Source organism: Microchirus variegatus (assembly GCF_963457635.1).
Source record: "Microchirus variegatus genome assembly, chromosome: 15".
Taxonomy (NCBI): Eukaryota; Metazoa; Chordata; class Actinopteri; order Pleuronectiformes; family Soleidae; genus Microchirus; species Microchirus variegatus.
The window spans coordinates 20,271,878-20,283,402 of record NC_139816.1 but is presented as its reverse complement, the minus strand read 5'-3'; the positions used below and the strand labels follow the sequence as shown (position 1 = coordinate 20,283,402).

Here is an 11,525-nt window from a genome sequence, read left to right as displayed (position 1 = left end):
ATTAAATCATACAACATGCATTTTAATAAAATACAACAATAAAAGCAGCAACATTAGACACAAAGGATGATTCACGTACAAATGTGAAGAGCAAACACGGACATATACATTTCGCAATACTGAAAAAGCCAGTTTTACATTATCAAACTTATTAGTTAGACTTATTATTATTTAGACTTATTTACGTTTTGGTTTTTTAAATGACAGGCTCCTCAAATGTCTCGCTTTGGCCACAAACTGGATTCTTTGTTATATGGAGGAAATAAAAAAAATGCTCACATTTAGGATGAAAAATTTGTTTATTTTAATTAAAAAACAACAGCACACAACTCAAACCAGTTTGTGATTACTTTAGTAATCGACTAATAATTGGTTGATATTTGCAGCTGCTTTCTATCCATACACAGTTCAAGAAAGCGCAGAAGAGGCTGAGAATAAGAGGAGTAAATACATACAATTTTTATATTATGGCATTAAGAAGGTGGCACAAACATAAAACAATGTTTTAGAAATGTACATAAAATTAGTAAAAGGCAAACATTCTAGTTCTTCTTCTTTCACTGAAAATCTTATTTACATAAAATACTGTTAAAATCAAAGTCTATGAAAAAGACAAGAATATAAGGCAATGACACAGTGATTAGTACAACTTAATACACATATTAAACATGCTAGTATTTTACCATACGTGCAATGTACTTGTATTTTCATAACAGTCAGTATTGATAGGTTTACTATCCACTTAAGACAGAGTGAAATTCTATTCTTAATCAGTGTAAACATTTAACAGTGAGATTTAAGCACCAGTCAAAACAAAAGTGAATTTTTTGTTTTGTTTTTTTTACTGAGAAAGACAAAGGTGCAGAGCAGCATCAACAGTCTTACAAAAATGTACTATCTTTTCATTTCTGAAATGCGAACATTCCTGAAGTGTACCTGGTGTTTAGCAAAGTCAATATTTTGACCAGTGTCTCTGATCTCAATGGAAACTGATGTTGCATTTAGTGTGAAATAGACGTGAAAACAGGAACACATTGCAGGTGTTTCAACTGAGCAATAAAGCAAATTACATAAAATAGTATGTAAAAATGAACATTCAGCGATGAACAATTCTGGCACTTGAGTCATATAAAGTCATATCAAATAAAACTATATCCACATATTAAATAACTATGTTACATGCAAGACAACTAAACGTTTGGAGATGTTTGACTATGGCTTACATGGATGGCTTCAATAATACTGGTAGATAGTTTGTATAAATCATCTCATAACTACCTGTCAAGATGTCACATGTTCTTATGACCATACAAGAAAGAATAGGACGTGCAAAAATTATTTCAGGGGGTTGAAATGGTTCACCTCCATTGATGACGATAATTTAAAGTGTTATATTGAGAAGAAAAGCTGATTCTCAGGATGCATCAGGGAGCGGTGCTGATGCTGAGGTGTCAGGCAGAGGTGCGTCACTGTCGCTACTGGGCGGCTTCAAACCCATGGTATTGAAGAAGCTTGTCACTTGACCCGGAACTTCAGCCAAGACACTCTGAGCGAGCATTTCCTGAGGACTCTAAAGAAAAAGAAGAGACACAGGGGAAAGGAGAGCGTTAATCTGTTGTCTCTACTGTCACATTATTCTCAGACAGCAGTAGCAGTCAATGATTTTATTCAATCTTAAAACATCAACAACATCTTGAGTCTTTAAATCATATGATGACCTATCAGAGTTATTACAAACTACACAATTATGTGAAGATTTTATGTCAGGCAGAGAAGCTGATTTTGTCACATTCATTGTACTGCTAAATGTCCAGACCAGGAAATCCCCAATCGTTCATTTGGACTTTTGCTGGTTAATAATATATTGAAAACAAATAGATCTGACAAAAATACAAAGTCTCATGGAGAAATCTGAGCATGAAATATTAATTACATTTATCACAAAGACTGGACATGGAAAAACTAAAATATGAGGTCAGCAAGTGGAAGAAACTGTTAGTTAGTTAGTGAGTGTGTCATTAATTTGCAGCCACAATATCAGCACTGATGATTATGATTATGATTTCTCTCTGCCAAGGAGGTTATGTTTTTGCCGGAGTTTGTTTGTTTGTCTGTTAATTAGCAACATAACTCGAAAAGTCACGGACAGATTTGGATTCAATTTTCAGGAAATGTCCACAATGAGACCAGGAACAAGTGATTAAATATTGGACGTGATCCATACACGCTATCACTGGTTACAATTGTAACGCTGGCAGGGTGAATTTTGTAGGCACTAAGCCGCCTTGGCGGAGGTTTTCTAGTTTTATGTGATGTTACGGCAGCATGAGTAGAGCTTTGATTTACTCAACCTCCTCTCATATCTCTTTTTCTTGTGTCCCTTTGTCACTAACATAAACATGCTGAGAGCATACACATCTGTTCAGTCAGACTCATTTAAAACATAATTTTGTTCTTGCAAGCAGTCATGAGGTCAGTGTGTATTTGACTAAAGGGTGGGGGACGTCAGATCTGACCAAAAGTGGTCACAGGAGACTCATCCTGGACACATTTCAATGCCAGGAGTGAACACTCATACTTAAGACTGCCGACATGTGATGGGATCAACGAGGATGGAAGTCAATACCAGGTCTGAACAGGCTCGCACTTGTAGTTAAAGCTGCCTACTTGTTAATACCGAGTGGATGTGGACTGTGTCAAAGAGAAAATGCTGAGTCACTTTTGACTCTGGAGCCCTGTCATGTTCCTTCCTCCTGGGAACCTTGAAAACAGGATATACAATCTCTACTATAGATGGGATAATTAAGTTTCTATTTAAATCATTTCAGCTGTGGATGAGATATGGTAAAGAGGAAGGAAAATGGGGGTAGGTGAGTCGGGGTAACTCCTACATTTCTAGGAAGAACTGGGTTCGCTGGGGGGCTTCAGGTCAAATAAATTGAAGAAGGAGGCCACTTGGTCAGGCAACTCTGCCAATACGCTCTGCGCAAGGGCTGCTGTGCCTGCCTGAAATAAGATGTGAGGACATTATTTCAGGATTTTAAAAAGGCTCAGGTGACACATGCATTCATAGACTTAATAAATGATCTCACATTCTGGAACTGCCTGAAGGGAACAAACTGCACAATGTCCCTCATGGCCACCTCGCCGGTGGCAGAGCGTAAATTTCCATCGTCTCCATCTAAGAACTCCATAGCGGTGAAGTCCGCCCCTCCTACACCAACTATGATGATAGACATGGGCAGACGAGAGGCGTTGACGATGGCGCTGCGGGTCTCGTCCATGTCTGTGATCACTCCGTCAGTGATAATGAGCAGAACAAAATATTGCTGGGAAACAACACAGATAAAAACAAATTGCAGGACATTTAACTGATATTTGACTTTACCAACTACAATTGAAATATTGTGATTGCTTTTAGACTTGCAGCTACTCACAGAGGCTGCTTGCTGCTGCATTGCCTGTCTGCCAAAGTGAGCTACATGATTGATGACTGGAGAGAAGTTTGTGGGGCCATAGAGCTTCACCTGTGGCAGACACTGCTGGTAGGCTTGCACCACACCTTCTATACCTACAACACAATTACATGATGCAAACCATGACTGATCTTCTTACCAAACTGTAAAAACCACTTAATTACTCATATTTTTGTTGCCAATGTTTCTGTAAAAGAGCAAGTTAGAACAACCATAGCATCACAGCCTGTTCTTTCAATTGAACAATTCTAATCAGTAACACTCCAGTAGTTTTGGATGAAGCAAAAGCTTAAATCAGTGTTAATTTACATGTATCTCTTCTTACCTGTACAAAATGGATTTGAGGGATCAAAGGTGATGGGAAACTCATGGCTGACCTGCAAACACAACAGCGATTACAAATCTCCGTAGAATCTGATATAACCCAATCTGAGCTTAGATAGACTGAGCCAAAATAAAATTATTTCTCATTTTAGAGGGTTTGTTATCACATGGTGAAAGGCCTACACAGAAGTCAAAGAATATTTCAAATGAAGCAAACAATCACCTGCCATGTCGGAGGGATCTTTGCTCCAAATCCAAGAGCAGGGAACATCTTGTCACTGAAAAAAATGTGAAGCAAAAGAAAAGTTACAGTCCAAGCAGTAGAGCCATGTTCTGACATACAGTTTATAACACATCACATTATTTTCCTTTACTCATTGAGAATGGAGAGAGAAGAGCATGTCCTGACTCAATGACTAGAGTTCTCATCCTTGCATTGCAGTATAGACTAGTTTGTATTTTTTGATTGCGTCATGTAATTATGCTCCATTCCGTTTAAAATATATAAGACACTAAATATTTAACTAAAGCTTAACTACAAAAACATTGCAAGTCTAATCACAATTGCAATTTGTGTCCACAAAAATACACAACCACACATATGTATAGGTATATATGTGTATATATATTCCCAAATCATTCTGTCATTGGCTGTAGAAAACCTGCATCTAATATTAACCTGTTAAACAATGTACAATAATAGTCTAATTATTCCCCTTTTTACAGGCACCCAGTCCCAGCTGAAAATAATAAATCAATCGAGAATGGTTTCTGGTCACATGCCTTTCTATTATATTTTTTATAATTTCACACACAAAAAGTGGTGGTGTTTTAGCAAGAAGTCTTTTTTGTTTTAAAACATACAACTATAGGTCGACTAATATAGGTTTTCTTGTGCCCAATGCCAGGGTAGTAGATGGCCAATAATTTATGATTATTTTGGCTAATATATTTAGTCAAAAAAAAAAAAATTTCTCCATCTGATGAAATATAACGATTCAATGATAACAAACAATACAAAAACAAATGCTTAACTTCAGAAACCATTTATTGAACAACATTATTTTCAATAAAAATAATATCTAAACTGAATATTAAATAGATGACAAAGGTCATCAAAAACAAGGAACAAAAATTAAATAATAATAATAATCAGCTAATACCGATTATTGGCAAATATCATCAACCTCTACAATTGAAGACCAAATTTTAACAGAAAGAGAAAAAGGGTTATTTTGTTCTATAACCATATAAAACAAAGAGCTGAAATTACCTGTCATAGTCCTGAATGACGTTGCCCACTGCCCAGATGGCTGACAGGTATTCATTATAGCCATGAGGGTTGATGTAGTGGAGGGACTGGGGAGAGCTAGGATCTCCATTAGAACCAGTGAAGTCAATGGCAATCTGCAGATGGATGAACACAAAAAGTACATTATAGCCTGGCAACATCATTATACATGGCTGAAAGAAATAGATCGAGAAAAAGATTCACAAAGCAAAAAACAAAACATATTAAGCACTTACAGTGAAGTTAATCTGGCAGCCGCCCATTATGTAATCCAGAAATGTGTACTCTTTCACCACCTGTCAATGCACATTAATCCAAAAATACAGTTAAAACACACACACCACATACAGTAATGGACAAACATTGTGTACAGGTCGGTTTATCGAGCACATGTGAGTTTACAAAATCACAGGACCTTGCACTGTTTTATGATGATAACACCAGAGTTTTTATATCCTCTCTTCTTCTGTTTCTTCATATTGTTTATGCATTGAAACTCGGCCTGAGAGGATGACAAAAACACATCACAAGTGTTCAGAAAAATTGTCCCTAAAAAGAGGCTTGTACAATAAATAAAAAGACAGAAAGTCGCTTTTGACTTTTGACCCCCCCCCCCCCCCCCCCCACACACACACACACACACACACACACACATGGAAATCTCACCGCATATGTCTGTGAAGCCTGCTGTATTTGGCAGAGTGTGGTCTGGAAGGATCCAATTATTTCATGAGAGCCACTGTTGTTGTAGTCATAACAATCCACCTGAGAAACACAGACGTTTGGGACAAAACAAGTTGATAAATGAGCAAAAATCCTTTTTCATATTCAAATTATATTCAAACGTATCCTCAGAGTGTAGACATCAGGGAAGATGAGACAAAAGCATGCTCTGGGAGTGAGGCTTCAAATGTAAGGTAACACCCTGCTACTCAAAGAGAAACACACACAAGCCTAATTTATGACTGGGAAACAGGATGTTGTGTTTAACACCTCGCTCGCTCCTCTGGACCCAACCAGAACTGTCAGTGTGGAGAGACACAGCATGGAGCAGCCAGAGCAGACGAGACAAACTGTGATGCTACAGGGAAGCCTACAGGATGAACAGCTGAGAAAAGCTTACAGACTAAGAGAGTGATCTGTCATAATGGAAAACTTCCACTGCTCTTATTGATCAACTGACCTGTAACCACACCCACCAGCAATATGCTGTGCAGGAGAACTTTGCTTTACAACCAGTGGAAACATAAAACTGACATTGAAATTTAGATTCTCATGATGCTTTAAAATGTCATGCTTTCATCTGGATATTTATATTACATAATAATAATTTAACAGATTGATTGATAACAAAAAAGAATAAGAATAAAATAAAACATAATTTGTTGCACCACTAGAAAACAATTTACTCTTACATGTGAGCCTTTTACAATATACAGGATTATGTATTGTATACTAATGACCACATCAAGCAACTTATTTAGTTCTGCTTATAATTTGGCTTTGCACACACTTTGCATCACACACTCATCATTTAACAGGTAAGTTGATCAATGGCCCAAATTCTGCACAGCTAAGTGCAAACGTCTGACAGAAACACACTGATATGAAGAGCACTCAAGTTGATGACAGCAAAACTCACTTGCACTGTCCACTGGGAAGCATCTCTTCCTGATAAGTGTGCTTTAGCAGGGGTTAGAGTACAAAAAACCAAAACAAACGAACAAACACAGAAAAAAAAACACAACGTACGTAAACTAATGCTTACACACATTTACTTATTTGTACAAAGATTACTCTATCCTTACATTTGCACAAGAGGATGATGAAGAAAATAGTCAGGGTTCATATTTTCTATTTCATTACGGGACGGCTGCCACTATCTATGAATTCAAGGAATGTCTGTCTGGCTGTCTAACTGTGCAACAGTTTGTATGGACAAGAAACGAGCTGCTTCGGCACTCACATTCCATTGATCTGCATGCAGGTTACCGCGGCAACCATGGTAGTAAATTACACGCTTGAACGTTCTTTGTTTGCCTAAGTGTCCAATGGGTCACTTGACAGTCTTCAAACTTGGCGGGAGACTTACTAAGGGCACCAGTGTTTGAAGTTTTTTGGATGAGAAATTAAAGTATTTCGGTTGACACTGCTGAAAGAGCCGCATTGTTTTATTTCTGCAGTTTTATAAACGTAACTGTTATTAACTGAGAACATATTTTCTGTTTAAGAAATAATTGTGTGTGTGAGATAAAAGCATAGTGAGCTGTCATATTATCCAGTCCCTATCATTTTTTTCCCATCCATTTTGTGATGTAGAATCGGTCAAATACTTCCCTGCCTTCTACATCTGCTGGAAATTCCTTTTTTTTCACATTTATTTATTTTGTCATTAAATCCCTCAAGTATCTACTTCCCTTTCCTTTTCTCTTCTGCATGCGTGCATGGATGCATGCTGGCTGGACATTGTGACAGTTTACTCTACATTAACTCAAACAAAGTCAAAAGTTTTGTCAGTGGCCAAACCATTTCTGTGTTGGGGGCGGGGGTGTTCTTGACCACTATTTCAAGGACAAATAGGAAGGAAAAATAATGACAATAATTTAATGTAACTTAAATATTGATATTTTTTTTATATATATATTTTTTCCACAAATGTCCCTATTTTAAACAATTATTACTGCCGATAATCTAATGGTTGCCCCTAAACCTTGGGCCCGGGACAATTGACCTGTTTGTCCCGCCTGTCAGAGGGCCTGTGTGTATATACGTGTGTACCTTTATAGATTTTTCCACGTCGCCTCCACAGAGCGATTGGATCGGGATACGGAATCGTTTCCATGTTGGATTAAGGTTCTTCTTCACAACCTGAAAATCGCCGCAAATTGACAGGTTATCTCGTCTCATGTTAAGACTGATATCTCAGTATGGTGTACCACACATTTATTAAGGTCTCTGCAGTGTATATAGTAACAACAGGGAACAAAAGCTGCCGGTAAATATATTATGTGCACCTCTGTCCTGTGAGCCAGCTGCCATCCAGTTTCTGTCTGCTTGAGGAATTCCAGAAAAGGGTCGGACTTCCCAAAGAAATCCTGGCGATGAACACAAAAGTAATATACAGATGAACCACAATAAAACCATTATTACAACTTAGTAATCAGACATCTTTTCAAGTGTATAATATACATATTAAACTAGCTTCATCATAATAAACTGGGTGTAATACACGTACATACTTAATAAGTCTCTCATGACAGAGAGATGCAGTAGATAACTTCTAGTGATTTTTGTCAATCAGCATTGTGTGAACACATTTGGTTTGAATGTAACAGATATTTTGTTTACATTTAAATAATGTACTTCAATTTTAACATAACAACACAATTTCAAATCCAAATGAAATGATAATACCTTTTTATCTAGTTTTCTGGCTGCCACTTCAAATTCCACAACCCTGCTGTCTGTTCTTTCTTCAGCAGATATCTAACAAAAAAAGACAAAGCATTGTGTTAAAAAATACACTTTGGAGCGAGCAGCCTTATAATAAGGAAAGCAACTCACAGTGATGGTTCCTTTCCCTGCAGGAGTTTTGTCCCTCATGACAAGTGGTCTTGTTAGTTTCCTTGAGGACACAACCTGAACAGAGAACCAGTTATTTTTAAATACTGTCACGAGAAATACCACATGACCCACTCGTCCTCTTATGGTGAAGAACATCATGATAAACAATTTTCTAAAGCAAAAAAAAACTTGTTTACCTGCCCCAAGGTACACTCCAGTTCTCCCAGGAAGTCAGCACCTTGCAGGCTGCCGCTGTCACTGTCGATATCGAACAATTCAAACTTCAGTTTTTGCACCATCTCAAAGTAGTAGTCGATGACAAATGTCTTGGAGAAGCTGGGATTGAGGGAGTTCTTGATTTGCTCTGTCCGGCCAATCTAACAGAGAAAGATGCACACATCACATTTCAAGGTGAACATTTCCACAACTGAGGTATGTCACTAAATATGTCTCTGGTTTGTGGAAATAATTTGTCAAATTGTGAAATATCTTGGTGACAAAATGTATGTACAGGATCGTGTGTCATGTACACAGGAAACCAATTTCCTGTTCTTGAGTGAACAAATAGTTTGATGTATGAGTGTTTGTATAGCGTTTCAAGCTATTTATCCACTTACCTCAGACCAGTGGAGTCCAGAACTGCTCATGTAAAGTACACACATTGGGTCAGACTTTGAGAAGGTATCCATGTCAAGCAGATTGTTACAGGAGACGCTCAGCGCCACCTTGGTCACACAGTCTGTGGCCCTGGGACCTGCGTTTCCACCTGCTGCCATCACGGGAGGGAAGACGAGCACTCACACACAGGAACTGACAAAAACACAAAAGTCCACAGCCTTAAAAACACTTGCACTTTTTTTTTTTTTCAAATGCAGTCTTACCATATACTCTTGCATGTACATATAATTGGCAGACATTACACATAGACTCTTTCTTAGTTTTGTGACTTGTGATTTGGCCCTATACAAATAAAAATAGATTTTCTATCTGTCTATCCATCTATCCATCTATCTAGCTATCTAACCTGTCTTATTTCAACTTACTGAATTTTAAATATTCAGAATGTGGTTTACAGTGAGGGATAGTCAATATCATTGTCAATACCACATTCAAGGAACATGAATGTGTTATAAAACATGCAGTACATTGAAACGTTTCAGAATCCAATCCAAAACCAGTGCTTTTGATTTGTGAAGCACTTTAAAACAACTACAGTGGACCAAAGTAAATAGTATTTGTATTTATAAAGCACTTTTCTAGTCATGATGACCACTCAAAGCTGCTTTACACTACAGTTTTGCCATTCACACTTACATACAGTACTATAAAGGGTCAAGTTTGAAATGACTGCTCTACCACTGAGCTAGTGTCACCCAAAGTGTTTTACAGAATAATAAACCGAAAACAAAAGATATAGAAGACATAAAAGCTCGTAGCTCACATGAGGCAATAAATACATCGGAAAATCGTTTCAGCTCTGGTGCAGCTGACAACAGACAAGCAATGAACCATAATGGGATCATTCGGTATGTGTTCATTAAAGGGCTACAACTAACGATAATTTTCATAATCAATTAATCTGTTGATAATGTTTTTTTGTTTTTTTTTATAATTTTCTCGATTAATCAAGTAATGTGTGTTTACCAAACATAGATGATGATGTTCTAGAATGTAATGTTTTGTCCACAAACCGAAATTATTCTATTATAATGAAAACAGAAAATATTCACATGCAAATGATTTTTCTTTGTTTGTTTTTAATTATTAGAATAATAATCAGGTTCATTAGAAGAAAAAACTGACGACTATTTTGAGTAACGTGACAGTTATCTGGAACACTTTACGCAACAACATTGACGTTTGCCTTACGGGAAACGTTAAGGGGAATTGTATACGAGTCTATTAAAACAACCCTGCATGGGGGTTCAATAATATCTGAAAAGCATGTGACACTTCCCAGCTTTACTCGTGTGTAAATCGGAATTCAGAAGCAGCAGTGAGTCATGTTTTCCCTTAGAATCCCCCTCAACCAGCGAATCACAATATCACGTCAGTGTCTTCACGGGCGTAGCTGAATAACGTACAACGTTGTCTTACGTTACAAACACGTTACTACACTTTAGTCACGTCAATGCTGTTCACTTGGTTATTAATAACTTCAACTTTGACGTTCACTATAAAAAAATGTTCATTTCCACTAACGGCCATTGGATACTGAGAAAAGTATAACACAGACACCGTGTCAATCACGTAAGTTAGCAACTGCTAATACACATGTAATGAATACAGTAAACATGACGTGGAAAAAGAGCATAATGTTAAATGTAATGTTAAAGCAGATATATTATAGCTTATCTTACCTGGTTAGCCAGCTAACAGCTAGCTGTCCACTGCAGTATGTTGTCGATTAAAGGGGGCAGGTCGCATAGTGGCGAGGGCTGTGGTGGTGGGCGGTGCCTGGTGCGTTCGTTTAGAGTTACAGGGACACCCGCCTAGCGGTACACGGCTGGTGTATTATTATTAAGGTTTATTTAGATAGGGACATATACAAAAACATAGACAATTTTGAACAGTCATCTGATGCATGCATCATAGTGTTTTTAGCTAAAGCTAATTCACAGCACTTGTCCCTAGTGTATTTCAAACGCAGAGGAGTTGCTCTTCCGTAGATGTTTGCACTCCACCCACACGTACATTTTCACTTGTATTGTTTGAACAGGGACGTTTCAAGAGACTATGGGGCCCCTGAGCAAAAGGAACTAAGGGAGGGGGTACATTGAACTAGATATAACTCCCCAGACTGAGAAACACTTGTCTGATGAAATCTTAAAATGCTGACGTTTTTGGCAGCAAGCTAGAGCTATGGGTCT

The 11,525-nt window shown here is 37.6% G+C and overlaps 1 protein-coding gene across 3 annotated transcripts; it reads right to left on the bottom strand.

The window, feature by feature from the left end:
• Positions 1–437: 437 nt before the first annotated feature.
• Positions 438–11,073, bottom strand: LOC310937406 (copine-3-like). Of its 3 annotated transcripts, none has more exons than XM_083901667.1 (17): positions 11,016–11,073; positions 9,273–9,465; positions 8,853–9,032; positions 8,656–8,730; positions 8,506–8,577; positions 8,106–8,186; positions 7,870–7,959; positions 5,758–5,856; positions 5,507–5,593; positions 5,328–5,387; positions 5,074–5,207; positions 4,024–4,078; positions 3,802–3,853; positions 3,438–3,571; positions 3,093–3,329; positions 2,892–3,006; positions 1,429–1,570 (listed from the first exon to the last, which is right to left on the bottom strand). In XM_083901667.1, the coding sequence occupies exons 2-16, from the start codon at positions 9,429–9,431 to the stop codon at positions 2,896–2,898; spliced, it is 1,626 nt and encodes a 541-aa protein (XP_083757793.1). In that variant the 5' UTR covers positions 9,432–9,465; positions 11,016–11,073; the 3' UTR covers positions 1,429–1,570; positions 2,892–2,895. The 3 variants fall into 3 exon arrangements, with proteins under 3 accessions (XP_083757792.1, XP_083757793.1, XP_083757794.1); XM_083901668.1 differs by having other exon boundaries at positions 2,892–3,002; XM_083901666.1 differs by lacking the exon at positions 2,892–3,006 and having other exon boundaries at positions 438–1,570.
• Between the last annotated feature and the right edge of the window lie 452 nt (positions 11,074–11,525).